The 17,426-nt window shown below is 39.9% G+C and overlaps 1 protein-coding gene across 11 annotated transcripts in view; it reads right to left on the bottom strand.

Annotated features, from left to right (window-relative positions):
• Positions 1-17,426, bottom strand: part of slc20a2 (solute carrier family 20 member 2) — a 65,242-nt gene that overhangs the window by 11,898 nt on the left and 35,918 nt on the right. For 9 of the 11 annotated variants that reach the window (XM_031305707.2, XM_031305708.2, XM_031305713.2 and 6 more), the window contains 7 exons: positions 11,521-12,103; positions 8,000-8,140; positions 5,988-6,073; positions 4,226-4,322; positions 3,877-3,996; positions 1,503-1,736; positions 239-875 (listed from right to left, as the gene is read on the bottom strand). In XM_031305707.2, the coding sequence (XP_031161567.1) occupies positions 239-875; positions 1,503-1,736; positions 3,877-3,996; positions 4,226-4,322; positions 5,988-6,073; positions 8,000-8,140; positions 11,521-11,809 (1,604 nt within the window). In that variant the 5' untranslated portion in view covers positions 11,810-12,103. Of the gene's footprint in view, positions 1-238; positions 876-1,502; positions 1,737-3,876; positions 3,997-4,225; positions 4,323-5,987; positions 6,074-7,999; positions 8,141-11,520; positions 12,104-17,426 lie in introns of those variants that run through there. The other 2 variants (XM_035998932.1, XM_035998934.1) reach the window with 1 other exon arrangement.

Raw genomic sequence — 17,426 nt, 5'->3', positions numbered from 1 at the left:
TACAAACTCAGGCAGCTCTTCTAGTATTTATGACTGACTGAACATCACAAGGACAAAAAGATCTAGCAGAGTAAAGCAGATATATCTATTTTTAGTTACAGAAACATTACTTGTATGTAACCTAATAGGGCAAAAAACTTCAGAAATAACAAAATATATGATTGGGTGCTAGGGTAATTGACAATAATTTGACAACTGCATTGTCTATATGGAATGTTGTATGTCCTGTGGGCAGCACCTGACATCGTTGCCTCCATGGGCGAAGGAGCCAAAGCAGGCGGTGAGGATCTGCAGGAAGTGGAAAAGTAGGAACACCTCAGGCTTATCCTTCTCCTCGTGCTCCTCCTCGGCCAAGTCGTCCAGAGGCACTGGAGCAGGAGCCCCTTCTTCGTCCACCCCCTCCAGCTCTGTGGCCAGCTTCATCTCCACCCCACCCTCCTCTGCCTCAATCTCAGCCTCCGCCACGGCGTTACAGTACGATGAGTAGCTATCGTAGCGTACCCTCTTCTTGGAGTAGGACACGCTGTTGCTCCTGCCGCCTCCCTCTCCTACCAGCTTTTCACTGTCATCGCGTGACTCTGTGCGAATGAGCGGCTGGACGGGCATGCCACATATAGCTGCTGTGTAGCAGGTGTAGCTGTTGTTGCGCCGCAGCAGGCGGTAGTTGTTGTCTGCCGGGCCGGCGTTGGAGCCGGAGCGATCGGTGTCATCCATGCGGCCCAGGTGGATTTTGTGAAGCAGGTCTTTATACAGACCTGAGTCCTTGTGCACTGTGTGGTACACCTGGCCATCGCTGCGCATGTGGCCATCGAAGCTGAAGCTGCCATTAGAGATGGGTGACTTCAGGCAGCCGTTGGTCATCGAGTGGGTCCGGCCTGAAGCACAATGTTTAGGAGTTAAGTAGTATTCAATAGCAGCACATTTCTTAAGAGTTTCTTACCCAAAATATACAGAAACTGAAAAGGTATTTTAAGAGAGGAGACTATAGAGAAGCCGTTTTATTTCTTTTTAAATTGGGCACTTTAAGCCCAAGAGGGATCAATGAGGAACTAGACTTGAAGCCATTTCTGTAGAGTTCAGTTAATTCCATTTTTTTATTTAAAAAAAATTGTTTTTAGGCTGAAAAGATATGGAATATATTTGTTTGTACTGATAAATATAGGCTCTCTTTTATTTACACATTGATGGATGAAAAATTATTGGATTTTGTGTGAAAATTTGTATTTTATTGTTATGTTGTTGTGTATGTTTTATATTCATTGTACAAAGTCATGTTCATGCAAAGCATTTCAATCACCATTAATGTTATAGCTTCACTAAGACTTAGTTTTTGTTTCTTCCTAATATCCTGACCTCTCAAAATCACAATAATGTAGCAACAGAACAACTGTTACCCTCCCCGTCCACACAGATTACACAATGAACAGTTTCCATTCATTCTTTTTGTTCTTCCTGAACAGATATAGTAATCTACTGGCACAAAAATAATCTTCTAGTTTTACCGTACGCCCTGCCATTTGGCAGGACATTGCCTCCATTAGCCACGTTGGTGAGCTCTCCACTGGAGTCGCGGGTACTCCGTTCACTGTTGCCCCCGGTGAGCGGCAACACAGCCTCATCTGTGCCCTTAGCTCCTGGTAGCTCCTTAAAGACGGGGCTCTCCTCCTCCTCTTCAGGTATCTTGTCCAGACTCTCATCAGAGATCCTAGATAGCGCCTGCTCCTTCTTTAGACGACCTGGAGGAAATCAAGTGATGGAGGGTTTAGTTAAGAGAGCATCCTAGAAAGACAGAATATCACAATACAAAGAGTTTACACGGCCTTGTATAGTAATTACAACTGTATTTACACACCAGGCCTACATTCTAATATGTCTGAGTGATCATTTACAGTACGATAGTGAAACATAAAAAAATTAGGGCTGTCAAAATAACGCGTTAATTTCGATGAATTAATCTGAGAAAAAATAACGCGTTAAAAAAATATAACGCAGATTAATCCATTTCATATTGACGTTTGACCCGGAGCCGTTCTAGCCACCATTGGACTGTAAAATGAAGGAGGAAGACGAGAATGTGCTGCCTGGATCATTGATTGGAACATTTACTTGTAAAAATCTTCTTCCTGCCATCCCTGGCTACCGAAATCTGGTGCCACTGATATGTCTGCGCTTCTCTCGGATGCTCTGAAATAGACGATACACAAACACTGCTGCACGTGACGCTAGTTAACACTATACTCAACAGCAGCTAACGTTAGCCTACCGCTAGCTAGCTAGTTAACACTATACTCAACAGCAGCTAACGTTAGCCTACCGCTAGCTAGCTAGTTAACACTATACTCAACAGCAGCTAACGTTAGCCTACCGCTAGCTAGCTAGTTAACACTATACTCAACAGCAGCTAACGTTAGCCTACCGCTAGCTAGTAGCTGGATTAAAAATGGTTAAAATGCTGACAGCTAACGCTAAACGGTGTAAAGTTTGACTGTGTTTTACTGTAGAGGATTCAACACCGGCATGTAACAATCTGCAGCTACCGTCGGAAAAACAACACAGACGGTTCAATGAAACTGGTAAACTATAGCGTCGTGGTGCATTTGAAGTTATTGTAAATGTCCTTTTCCCATCTGGCAAGCATCAACGAGCTGATAAAATCAGTTCAAGAGTTTTACAAGTGAATCAATAATTTGGCACACAGATTACATCTTTTCAAGATCATTTTTCTATGCATGTTTTTTGTTGATACTGCATTGTTACTCAGCTCTAATATCAATAATAATCAATTTTAAAAAAAGCCTGGTTCCAGGACATAAAGTGTGTAAAAAGTGAAAGACTGTGTAGCAACATTCCACAAACAAGTATAGCCATCAGCTAATCCAAACTAATCCCAGGGCTGACAAACCTGATGCCCCCCCCAACTCCTCAAAACACCCCTCAGTACAAACCCATAAACTCAGCCGCCGCCTGATTCACTTTGACGGATGCAGCAATATCCAGATTAGGACGGATAATACCTATAATCCTCACAGGCATTTAGAGGCGATGACACGTTGAGCAACAGATCAAGTCGGCGGCACTCGTGTGCAGGGTCAAAGAAAGTTCAAGAAAACAATCAATCATTCTATTTTAAGCCTCAATGTGGACGTTACCGCTTCAATAACAGCACTTTCTTTTGTTTAAGTTCTATAAATCTAGTAAAGTTTCTGTTTTATATTATCCTTAATTTTTATTTTAACATCAGCATCTATCATGTCTATCAATATGGAAATATTACTGGCATCTCAGACTTGGAAGTGTTTATATCTTAGTCTGGATTGTGGCAATAAACAGAAGTTCTTATTTATCCTGCATGATATTAAGTTAAATTTAACAGATACTGCTATGTTTATGTAAACCATTCTCTCAGATATTCCACCTACTGCTCTTTCCACTGTTTTATTCAATATGTCATGTGTTTTAAAGAGTTGTCTGCTTTGCTGCAGGCTGATTTTCCCATTAGGGAAACAATTTCTGAACTTCATCTGAAAGCTTTCTACACTGCAGGCTATGATCTTAACCCCTTGCATCTGGCCAAGTAGCTATATGCCTAAAAAAAAAATAAAAAAAATGAAAAGCTAAGTGTCTAAGGAGAGCAACTAGAGCACTACACAGAGTTCACAGGGTTTCTTTGGTAGCTCTGGCAGAGGCCAATGAGAAAACACATCCGCTGGCATCCCTTGTTCTGGTGTCAGAGCACAGTGTCCAAGCGGAGGCTAAGGCTCTGTTTTTAGGCCCAGGTCATAGTGCTGGGCTTTCAGATGGCGTGAGAAAGACTCAAAACACACACACACACACACACACACACACACACACACACACACACACACAGATACCTACTTGCTATTTTCCTCCTCATCCAGGGACATACAATAAACCAGACCAGGGCTGCACAGATCAGCGACTCAGCTAAAGTGATGAGAAAGATGGCCCACACTGGTAGCATCTCTAACCCAAGCACTGCAATCAATGAACACACACAGGATTCAGAAAATAACATCTTGCAAGTAGTTTCAAAGTATAATAATGTTTTACTCTTGTCACACCTTCAAAAGGAATTTTGAGCAAGCAAACGACATTGGCACCATCACCCGTTAAGGCTGAGATGATAATTTGATCGTACATCGGTGTCAGACTAAATAAACAGAGATAGTTTCTCTATTAGGAAGAATAGCCGTTTAGCACTTACATGGGGCTCCAGTGTACAAGATTGAGAATGTGTTGATCCCAATAGTGGTGGCATAGAAGAGGGGCAGCGCTCGCAGGCCGTTGGGGACAGAGTCATCCTATGTAGCAAACACACAAATAGATTTTTAGTAAAGCCCAACCGATATATCGGCGGGCCGATATTATCGGCCGATATTAGGCATTTTCCAAACTATCGGTATCGGCATTTATAATGGCCGATAAATGGATATTTAAAAAATAAAATCAAAACGGACGGAACCCCCTTCAACCATGTTCTGAGTGTTGGCGTTGCATAGTTTGTCCACCAGATGGCGCTCTACAACGTCCCTGTTGGCAACACTCGTGTTTAACCCTTTAAGTTTCATATCTTAAGTTTGTATTTTTATACATTTTATTTATCAGAACTTTAATATATTTTGATGTTCTGTTGTGACAATAAAACAAAAGTTTATTTTTACACTGCATTATCATATTATTTTAGTGAGGACTCATAAATAACTACAAATAACTAATGTTAGGGAAATCTGTTTATGTTTTGTTATGCGTTTCTGGATTTCTTTTTTTTTTTTTTTTTAAATATATATCGGCCGATATATCTGAATACCGGCTTTTTAAATCCCCAAATATTTGTATCGATATCGGCCTTAAAAATCCTTTATCGGTCGGGCTCAAATTTTTAGTGGAGTTTCTGATATTATGATGGAGCTTAAACATATGCATAAGTGATAAGTCATTGTTCTTGTTCATGTAGTTTCATTTCAAGGTGATATGATGGGATCATCACTGTTTTACATACTGAATGATTCCAAGCAAATTAGTAATTAAAAACCAAAATAATGAGTTAATGTTTTGGTTTAAGATGTATAAAGAGTTTTGTGTAATGCTGATGTAATGCAGAGGACCAACAATGTCATTATTTTACATGTGATTTTTTTTTTTTTGATTTAGTGTTCCTGAGGAGGAAAATGAACATTTCTTCTCACTAACTATACATCACTCTGGGCAAGGAAAGCGACTGGTTTAAAATATAAAAATGCACAAGTCGAAATGTAAGTTAATCTGTCATTACAGTCACTTTTGTGTCAGAGCTAAATTATGTGTGAGTGTAAGTGTAAACAGGGCCGTTCATTAACCAGTTCAGGTGAAAGCAGGTGGTGAGGTAAAACAGTTCACTCTTGCACAATGTGGTTTACTATTATGAGGAGCCTGACGTCCAATAAGACCGATCTACAGAGGTTTTAAAGTCTCACATCTACATACTAAACCATTGTCTTGAAAATTATCAAATCTTAACACAGTATGAATATAATAAAACGATTAAATATTCCTGATGCAAATAGCCTGCAGAGACAGAGATTATTTTGACCCAGCTATACAGTAACAAATCGTCTTATGACTCATTCATACATAATCCTGCAGTTGTGACCTCAGGATGATCTACACCACGTTTTTCTTCCTGGTCTGCCAGAGATTGTCTGTTGCAAAATAGCAGATCTGCAGGTGTTGCCAAATCAAATGGATTTTTATCTGTGCTGAAAATCTTTGGAAAGGGTTGTGTGTACACGTGTATGTCTAAATTCTAGTATTGAAACTCGTGGATCAACGACTCACTCTATTCCACCACTTCATGGACAGTCATACAACATTATTTGTCATGGTAAGTATTCTAGTGCCCTGATGTAAAGGCTTATTGATTATAAATTCAATGAGGAGGGATTTGTGCTTATGTGTGTGTTAGTGTCAGTATAATAATGTGAGCCCACCTTTCTGAGGATGAAGTGTCTGATGAGCAGGAAGAGAAATCCAGACATGAGCCCAGAGAGCAATGGGGAGATGAACCACGATGACACTGGAGAGGGAGGAGAAAACGTCATCAGAAAAAAACAGCAGACTACAATCACTCATTGAAACAGTATCGTCGGGCAGCAATGATCAAGTGTTACAACTGTCTTTTTGTTCCCATTTTATTTCCCCAACATGGCTCATTTCTGTTCATTTACCTCAGTAATTTCCTACATTTCCCAGAATGACTTTCAACTCTAAAGGAACATGTATGGCCTTTTTAAATTAAGCTGTGGTTTATGCATGCAGGTGAAGAAAGCCAGATTTCTTCCTCTAGCTGAGGCTCAAGGGTGAAGAAAATGCTAACTCTGCCTCTTCTAATAAAGACTACTCGCTGTGTAAAATGGTCAAAGGAGTAATCCTTGCTGAAAACAAACTGATGATTACTGTTAAGGTGCTGACACACTAGGCAGACAGCAAAGAACTAGTGGCAAAGAAGTTCAACTGTGGCCTCGCCTCATGTCACCTGTGTCTTGGCCAAAAAGTGGCACTTGAACACATCGCAAAGACTACAGTCGACGGGCAAGTACGTTCTGCGCCAGCGTGAGAGGAAATAACTCTCCATGCCAGCAGGCGGCAGCAATCTATCCGTCGTTCAAAAAGGGAAACCAGATATACAAAACCATTGCTATGACACATACAACAACACTGTTTGCCTGAATCAGCCAGCGGCACAGCACAGCCGTCAGTCCCACTGCTTAACTCCCCGCCGGGACGACAGCAGACGCCAGGAGATGGCTAGCTAGCTTGTCCATCTCCCGGGCTGTCATCTGTTCTGTCGACAACGAAGTCTCCCTTCAGTGGGGAAGCAGAGGAAAAGATCAGCCAGCTGCGCATAGCTGGCTAGTTTGCTAGCTTGCTTGCTAGGGAGATCAGTTCTCTGTCTTGCACCAACCACGGTGCAGAGAGAGAAAGGGAGAGAGGTCTACAGTCTTTAAATTATGTTTTACGGTACAGGACATCTTTTTATTAGTTTTATTTTTAAAAGACGAGTTTATGTTGAAATAAATATACCTTTACAAATAGTTGTGTATGTCGTTGTACACTTGCCCTCTTATGGACATGCATGCAAAAATAGATATTTGAAAAGGTCGAACCTCGAAAAGTCGATTTCTTTTTTTTTTTTAAACATTCAAAACTCATATTTTGGCCAGTTTTGACAGCTCTGTGTATTTGATTGATCAGATGAAGTTAAACAAAATCAGAAAAGCCTTCTGCGTGTACGCACGACTTTAGTCGTTTGCTTGCTTTCCTCACTTCCGTTTTTCTTCTCGCGCACAAATTCGCTTAAGCTGACCAGCAAATCAGAGTGATTGTTCTCACTGACAGCTCTGACACTAAAAAAGCCGATGAGGGTCAACTAGTGGCGACGGTGCGGGACACACCGCAAAAACTAGGGCGGTAGACGCTCACTGACCATCTCTGAGGTGTGTCACCACCTTTAACGTATTGCAGAGCTAAAAAACTTTCTGAGGTATAACGTCACTGTAGTTGTACTGGGAACATCTCAGTGTGGCGATATTTAGTTTATATTCTGTGAATTCTTTAATGTTAATATTACATACAAATTGTACACTGTATACACCAAGAATAATCATATGCAGGCATAAGGATATACAGTAATCATCACACACACACACACACGTGCATTTCACTATCTTTGTGGGGACCCATCATTGACATAATGCATTCCCTAGCCCCTTACCCTAACCTTAACCATCACAACTAAATGCCTAACCTTAACCCTTACCCTCACCCTAACCTAATTCTAACCCTAATCCTAAAACCAAGTCTTAACCCTCAAACAGACCTTTAACCTTGTGGGGTCCAGCATTTTGGCCCCACAAAGCTGTCCGAACCCCACAAGTATACTGTATTCCCGGTTTTTGGACCCCACGAATATAGTTAAACAAGAACACACACACAAAATTACCAATCTTGACAAGCTCCATCCACTGTACGCCCTTGGTGCCGATGGCCACCATGGAGAAGCCAATGGTGGCACCAACAATGCAGTGAGTTCCAGAGATGGGCAGTTTGAGGAAGGAAGCGATTAGCTGCCAGACTGCTGAACCTGTGATCGAAACAGAGACACAAATCTCAGAAATGTTTCATATTCAATTGTTTTCCATCAAAAATGTAGTTCTGGAACAAAGACAAGTACAAGATGTAACCTAGAGAAAACAATGCCACATATATGAATTGCATCATTGTGTCATTTTTGTGCACAAATGTTCGTAACATTGTGCTTCTGTTTGTGGTTTACTTTTTTGGATTGAATACTTTTTAAAACTGCATTATGACAGCATGTGACATGACATGACATCTTAAATGTGTTTTGAAATTCAAAAGTAATACTTTAGGTTTGTATAGTTTGTAAAGGTTGGCACAAGCGAACCCGTATTTTAAGTTTCAGTATAATTTCAAAACTGCAGGTACATACTGTACAAGCACAGTTGAATCAAAAAGTTGAAAAAAAAAAAACTGCACATGTAGGCTATACTAAAATCTAAAATGGCTAAATGAGATACAGTAATCGCAGTGCTTCATTCATTTACATTAGCTTACTACTTTAATCTTTGACAAAGGCACATTTTGAGATACACTGAAAGCCTGCTGCAAAAATGAATCTGTAGCCAGGCGCTCATAATGACAAACAACAAAAAAGATAATGGTTAATTTATCAAAACATTGATTTATCAAGACAAACATTCCATGAGGTCTGTTAACACAATCTTCAATCCCACAGGTCAATTTATTTATAGGCAACAGAGTCCATTATTTGAATAATAAGACCTCAGGGTCTCATTGTCAGACTTGGACGTCTTTTTTTAAAGCCCTAAATTAGACGTTGACCTGTAGGCTACAGTATAGGATATACTGTATTTCTGTGTTTCTGTGAACCTTAGTGAAACAATAAAACCTGCTGGAAAGAATCAAAGCATTTTTCTCAGTATTCTCATACTGTATAAACAATAAGCCGGTGAAAAATGTTTCCTGTTTGAGATTAAGAAAACTGTTCAGTGTTTCCCCAACATTCACTTGTGGCAGCCCGTCACACGTGAATTTTCAGGGACACAGCAATCCCCCTGTGCATAATGTCGCCTTATTTATCACCGTTTTCCAGCAGTCACTCTGTCATTAAAACGGCATTGTCTCAGCAAGAGCCCCATTGTTTTCTGTTCTGCACAATTCATTTATGGAGGTAATCAAATTTTGATGAGTAAAGCTACTGTTGGCTTGTGCTTCACTGTAAATGGGTTTTAATGAAGGAAGACAAGGGCAGGCCTTTCTCTGGAAATGTTTAATCATAAGGTTTATCTGAAAATAGGTTACATTTTTTTCCCGCACTGTTTGTGAGGATGTTGCTTTGAAACTTTGCAAGGACACACTTTTATGAGATCTCTCATAAATCCAATAAAGAAGGAGGTTCAGAAATCAAAGTGCAGATGTTCTTCAAATGAACTTTTACCAACTTGAGTACAAAACAAACACTCCTAGAGTTTGTAATATAGCAGTTTAGTTTTGATTTGTGAGCAAAAAGAAAAACATTTAAAGCCACAAATGGTTAGATGAAGAGTTGCAGAAGCTTTTTTTCATTTTGGGAAAACCTCAAACATGTAATCCTATGGACATTCGGAGGGCAGTATGGGTGCGCATGGACTCTGATCACAGCAGCTCAGAGCTGTTTGTAAGGGCTGTATCTAGATTCTGTATCAATAATCTTACAGGAGAATGTGTGAATATTACATGTATTCGAAAAGTCTGACATTTGATTGTGTTTGCCCTCAGGTCAGGATATGAAAAAAATCTCACTTGACTTGTGATCTGATTAAAGTTGCACATGAGGCATTTACAGGAGTAAACATCAACCAACACGTGTTCAAATTACTAGTAAACGTGCATAGCAGAGGGAATGGCAGAGCCTGCTCTGCAAAAGCTGAAATACATTAAATTATGATATGTTTATTAAGCGGCAACAATTTATAACCTTTATTTATTTAGGGAGGGCCATTGAGAGGAAGCTCTCTTTTCCAATGACGCCCTAATTATAGCGCATATAAAAAAACGAAAAACAATTCCAAAATTACAGTACATATAAATATGATCATAAATAATATGATCCCAAAATAATATGATTATAAAACAATATAAAAATTACCATAGGTAAACAAACAAACAAAACAAAACATTAATGATAAATCAAAAAATGACAGTACATATAAACAATGAAATCGAATGAAAATCACAGATGTAGGCGAATTAGAGGGCTATTAAAAACAAGAGCAGTCCCTATATAACGCATCTTCAACCATCACCCCGAACGTCTCAATGGAAACCAGGCGCTCTAATTTGAGTGAGTCCTGAAGCCTGTTCCATCTGTCAGGAGCATAAAAGTTAAAAGCAATCTGTCCTAAATTACTGTTGATGCGGGGCATGACAAGTCTAATGTGTGTCTGTGAGCATGTCTGATATGTTGTGTTGGTGAAACTTAGCAGCGAAGACAGATACAGGGGAATCTTGCCACATACTATAAAACCTTGTAAATTAACAGTAACGATGTTGCTCTCTCCGGATGGTGAGAGAGGGCCAGCCCACTTTTTGATACAAAATACAATGCATCACCGGTAATAAAACGCAGAGCGCTGTAATATACTGCATCAAGCAGCGTCAATGTGGCAGATGAAGCATGCACGTAAAGAATGTCATCATAATCAAAAACAGACATGAGATGAAACTGATACATGATACTGAAAATTGAAAGACAAGACTTATTACTGTACAGGAAACCAATTTTTCTTCTCAGTTTTTTGGTTAGATGTTCCACATGGGTCGGAAATGAGAGTTTGTCAAGCCAAGTGCCGAGGTATTTATATGAATCTACAATCTGAATTTGCCCGCCAATTTGGATAATTGATTATCTGCATTAGTTATTTATCAAGCAAAAATGCCAAACTTTCACTTCTAGCTTCTCCAATGAGAGGATTTTATGCTTGCCTTTGTTGTATATCATCGTAAATTCAAAATCTTTGGATTTTGGACTGTTGTTGAGACAAAACAAGGCACCTTGGGCTGTATGAACTTGTGAACCGCAGTTTTCACCATTTGTTCATTTCAGTCCTAACATCCATCTTTCCATGTTACTAATTTCCCAAACAACATGAACAGCAAATGTTTACCTAGAGGGATATTTCACTCTGCAAACACATCACAATGTTCACATCTTAACAGTGATAATCACAGAGGTTTCTCTTGATGTATTTCAGGGCGGCGCCTGACAATTATTTTCATTATCAAATTAATCTGTTGATTATTCTTCCAAGTGCCCATGGTGGAAAACCCTCACAATATTAAAGCTGACAATATTTGGCATTTTCGCTTGAAAAGTGACTAAAATAATAATTGACTAATCACTTCAGCTGTACACTCCATGTAAAATTGAGTCCAACTTACCGACCATGGCGCTGACCTCCCCTGCCATGAGTACGGGCACTGTTTCGTTGTACAGGTTGACATCTATGATGCCCTTTCGAATCGTCTCACCCACTTTGGCCCCGAGCAGCATTGAGCCCAGTGTCTCAAAGATAGATGCAAGGATGCAGGCCTGTTTCAATGTGACCACGCCAGACCCCACCGCTGTGCCGAAAGAATTGGCCACATCATTGGCGCCCACTGAAAAGGCCAGTATGAAGGCAATGATGAAGCCAAGGATCACCATCCACAGATACGGCGTCAGATCCATCTTGATATGTTTTCACTGAGCAAAAAAAATCCAAGTGGCGAAAAACAAAAACAAAAATAGCTTAAATATTCTTTAAAAAAAAAAAAAAGAAGTGCTGCTCTGTGCGCTTTTAGCAAAGGACTTAAGTTAAGTCCACTCCTTTCTTCGTCCCCTGGTTATAAAGAGTTTGAGGGGAGAAGCACAGCCGCTAACTAAGCGTTTGGAGCTCAGTCCAAAGATTCGAGACTAGTGATGGTGGGTGCAGGAAGCATTCCATAGCTTAGTGTGAGACCGTCTGTCTGCGCGATCCTTCACCTGCCAGAGAAACAAGAAAAAAGAGACACAGAAACAGATTAGTGTCATAAGCCATGATTACTCTTTATCAACAACACCTCCCTGTGATTTCTTCAGGAAACCTAAAACAAAAAAGGAGGGGAGGGACCAAGTGAGAGGAGAACTTATGAAGACAACATACAACAACAACTGATTGATGACGATGCAGACTGGGCTTTGATGAAACGGGGAGCAGTGCACTGCTGTGGGGAAAGCTGAGACATCTCACATAGCCACAATAGGACATCACAGTATGCACTTCAAAGAAATCGAATCAGATCATTCAGAGGGCCTGCTGTTAGCGCTGAGACTATAAAAAGACCACAGTATCCAGAATGAGATATGAGCAAAGAACCCAACATTAGAGTACACTGTTAACACCGTATCCTCAACACAACAGGGTGGCAGACGTCTCTGCCAGACCTGCTTTCGTTTCACAGGTTTTTCCTTTGACACACACACACACACACACACACACACTTTGACAGGAATATATCATTTAGTGGGTTTCTATATTAGACCACTAAACTATCTCAACCAATATCACATTCATGTCTGACGCAGTGATGCTCTTGACTGATAATAGGCACAATTAGCAAGGATATTAAATGTTTTACATCAAAATTTTGTAGCACTTCCTGAAATGCCTGAAAGCATTGTGATCACTCTGATCTTACTAAAATAGAAATGTGAACCAAGAGACAGTCTACTGACAGCCTGGTGGATGTTTGCATGGCTAATTGCATTACCTGTCTAATCTTTGCTCTTTCAGCTTCAGCATAAACGGTGCTCGCTGTGTGACCGTCAAAGATACACACGAGTTTTGTAACAAGCTTTAGAGTACTAGTTCAAACTAAATCGAAGGCTTTGCTGCAGCACAAAATAAAAAAATAAAAAACTCAGTGAATGGATTTAAGTTAAGACTGCAATGCAGTAAGAACATCAGCAGTGATGTTTTACTGAAGCGAGAGGTGGGAACAGTTCACATACTGTAACTGCACATCCGGGGCTCAGTTAAGTAAACTAATAATATAGTAGAGAAAATGTAACTCTGTATTTTCTTGCATCTTTGTAAAATAAATGCTTGTGTACAAAAACCTTAACTGCTGTGACATTAGCTATTTAGGAGGTCACCTAAAATATAAAAAAGGATGACAAGATAATTATTTCAGATTTAAATAACTCTACATTACAACTATTAAGTCCAGTCTGACAATAAGCATGATTCTCCTGTGAATGGGGCAGTGGTGTAGATAATGATTATTAAAAGAATACTAAAATACAGAGATGAACCGATCTTTGAACTTGATCTACAGAAAATTATTGCTAACTAGCAAATCGAATAATCGTTTAAGCAAATACAGCAAACAATTTCTTGTTTCAGGTTCAACAATGTGAAGATTTTCTGCTTTTTTTGTGGTTTTATAACATTGAATACCTTTTTGATTTGGACTTGGTTGGAGAGGTTGAACAGGCTCAGTAGTGAACGACACGCTAACGTCCTGACGGATCTGGTGTTGTTGTGTTTTTAGCTGAGTTGGACCAGGAAATATTTGGTTAAAACAGATCAGTGATGCTGTTCTGCCCTCATTGTTCTCTGTGAAGTTTGCTGGTGATGTAATAGCGTTTTATGTGGAGGGAGTACTGTGCTGGATTTTCTTTTAAAAAATAGCCTTTTAAATGCTACATTGCTTGAAGGAAATAACGGGAGTAACAGGCAAACCAACTAAAAGTGACGTAAAAGTCAAAGTACTAGAAGTGCTGTTGCGAGGGATCAAATTCATGCCGATGTAAAGAGTGGTTCATGTGGATTTCGAAAATAAACTGATAAATATTTAAAGAAACTTAAATTGAGAACAGAATCACTCTTGTTGTAATAAGAGTGCGTGGGCTCTGCACTTGCTGAGTTCATCTGATAGAAAGTCGATCACATCATATCCTCTAGAACAACCGGCAAACAGGTTCCCACGTCCCTGTAAAGTTCCACAAGGCTTATTTACAACGCAACAATGACAACATGCTTTAGAAACAGATGGGGCCACCAACACTGAAGCCTCTGGTGGTCCCTAAGAAACCTCTACACCACAAAATGACTTAGAAGAAAAAGAGGAGAAAGAACCCAGACTGTCTATGCCACATAATCAAAGTCACGTCATAGGGGTTAATGGCAGCACATTTCCTTCTATGGTTAAGCCAATTGTTAATGGGGAGCATTAAATGTAAACAGCTTTCAGGCCGGACTAGCACATTCCCTCGGCATGAACCGACTGTGTGCTCCTCATCGCGTGGGGGCAGGCAGCTCCTTTCTAAATAGCCTGCGGCAAATTACGGCTCCCTCCTCCTTACCAAGAGCTCCATCTGGAACAGTTAAGGTCACATACTGCTATCCTTTATCCTTTGTTGAACCACAACACTCACATAAAAAGATGATAACAATTTCTGTCTTGATCAGGTCTGCTCAGGACCTCCATAAAATCTTAATCTAGTACCTAAAGTGACACTGAACATTTTTAACAGTTAAAAATCTTATTTAATTTTCCTCACATTAACTCAACAGAACCCAGGACAGTACGTTTTTTTATAGAGGAAAGGAGAGCTCAGGGGTTCTAAAAAAGAAAATGATGTGATACTTTGTTGATCCCTGAAGGGAAATTCTCTTAACCTGCTTCCCTCCAGAGAGAGATCAGAGCGGGGGTCAGTGCCCCTTGTCTTAAAGATTCAGAGTCTTCAGACAGAGGTTGGGCTAAAAGTCTGAAGTCATGAACTCATGTTCATCAAGACTGCTAATGACAACACTTAAATCCTAGGTAGGATGGTATCTCTATCTGAAGCTCTAAAATGCTATTGATTCCTTAAGTGCTTCATGTCACATATCATTTTCCCTTACAACTAGACTGGTTCATCAGAAACATTAAAATGCTATTTCATTAAGTCTGCACCAACATGCAGAGACTTCAAAGTTACCCTAAATATGTTCAACACCTCAATTCACAATATGTTAATTTGAATTGCCTTTTTGTTTGAAAACCTATAACACTTTTATGAAGTGCTGTATAAATAACACATTTTACAGTCATTGTATTGACAGTTGAAGACCTTGAAGGATTAACACAAGACCCTGTGTAAATGTTTAATTTGGGGGGAACACCTCATCCTCAAGAGGACCACACAGTCAAACATGGCCATCCACCAAACACAACCAGAGACTCCACAGAGGAAACGGTCAAACACGACACCAGAGAAAGCCGAGTACACTGTTCCAGCGTGTGTAAGTGTGAGAAGGAGGAAAGATGAGCATGAGTGTGGGCGTGTACACAAGTGCCAGGCCTTTTTAATCAGGTCTACAATTTTCTAAACCGGGAAACTTAACATGACAGCTGCAGCTGACACTTGGTCCATTTCTGAAGACCTCGTCCTGCTGTGCAACACATGAACACCAGCTCATATGCCGCCACTCCCAGTTGCGCAGATAAAAACAATTTTCCCCAGGGCGAAGTAGTCTGGTGGTAACCTGTGGAGTCCTCTCCTTGACTGCTGTGCTATAGAGGAGATTCAAACTGTTCCTCAGTACTATAAACATGTAAAACAGTCAACTAGTCTAAGGGGAATAATAAAAAACAATGTGTTTTTGCTTCAATAGCCTTTGTCAGGGTTACAGGATATACTCAGTATATAAAGTGAAACTGTGTGAGACTGCCTGAGGGCCCAGAGACCAATCAGACAGCTCTATGTAGACATGTCGACCTTCACCCTAATAACCTGTGAAATGTTTATTTTTATTGTTTTCTTTGTAGAGGAAATTAATAGAGAGGCGAAGTCCCTCCCCTTCCGGTGGACCCTATGGGACCTTATTTCTGAAGAAAGATGTACGGTAGAGAATTTTTGATCCATGTTGAATTGGGCCATGGATTATACATGTGTTTGTGAATTTAAAAGATAATTTCGCATGTCAGGAAAGTCACAGTTTGTCATAGTACCACTTAGTTTTGTGTGAAATCGCTCAGTGAACTACTTATCTCGTCTCGCACAATATACATCACCTTGCTAGCTGCTCAGCTTGCTCACTAGCTAGCTAGCTAACTTAGCCTATGTTCCACAACACGTGATGTTATCTTACCTGATTTGTTTTATCCAGCGTCTATCATATTACGTCCCCCTATGAAACACACAGGCATTGTTGCTTCAGCAAGATGTCACCTATGCAACATTGGGGTGAGTAGTCTAAGAGTAGTCTTTCTAATTATGTATTTTCAGAGTCTTATCCTTCATCAGTTTTACGACAAACTCCCAACTTTCTTGACTTGCAAAATTATCTTTTAAATTGACAAACATCATATGTTTAATTTATTGCTCAATTCAAACAGGATCAAATAATTATTTGTTTCTCCCTGTTCACTACTGTACATATCTCTGCCGAAATGAGGTCACGGTGGTGTGACACAGTGTCAGCAAAAAGCTGGTACTCCGTGAGGAATCCTCCAAAATGCCTGTCTGCGGATCTCAACATCTGGTGTGTTAGCAGCGAGATTTACTGTACGTTTACTGCACGGTGTGAACGTGGAAAACACAGCCTGGGAATGTTTGTACATTCTCACAGATGAAGAGGTATATGACTTTATGTCCTTAAATATCAAATCCTGCCATGAGTTACTACATACAGCAACCATTCATGGAGAACGCAGTATGCACCAGGACTCAGTTTCACATTTTTTTTCTGATGCAAGCAAAACAGAGCCCATATGAAATGGATTTCTTACCAATACATCGGCTATATGATCATCAGTATGTTAGAGGGGTTATCACCATCTAAGGCTACACAAGCTGTGTGACTTGTGAGCATCCACACGGCTCCGATGAACATTATTCATTGGGACCTTGAAATTTGAAAGAGTTTAAGCCTTTTGAAAGCAAAACATTAGAAAAAACATTTTGTTTGTAACATAAAATGTTACGCAACCTGTATGAAGGTTATCTTTTCTCATTACCAATAACAGTCTACTTAAAAAAAAAAAAAACTTGACAGTAGCGAAGATATTAAATGTTGTCATATCCACCACTTAGTTTTGAAATATACCTTCAGGGATCGTTACACACAAAAATATAATTTGGTAACATCTGCTCAGTCAGGGTTGCCATTAAGAAAACAAACCGTTCTATAACGCAGATTCACTCACTCATAATGGCTTTTTGTTACCTGAGAATATACAACACGATAATGTTGCCATTTTGCTGGTCATGGGAGATGCTGCAAAATAATCAGAAGATGAAACTGTAAAATGAATTCAATTTGAAAAACTGGCAGCAA

The sequence above is a fragment of the Sander lucioperca genome, chromosome 2 (assembly GCF_008315115.2).
Source record: "Sander lucioperca isolate FBNREF2018 chromosome 2, SLUC_FBN_1.2, whole genome shotgun sequence".
Lineage (NCBI taxonomy): Eukaryota > Metazoa > Chordata > Actinopteri > Perciformes > Percidae > Sander > Sander lucioperca.
Note: the sequence above shows the minus strand (reverse complement) of the source record. Positions and strands in the feature narration are given on the sequence as shown.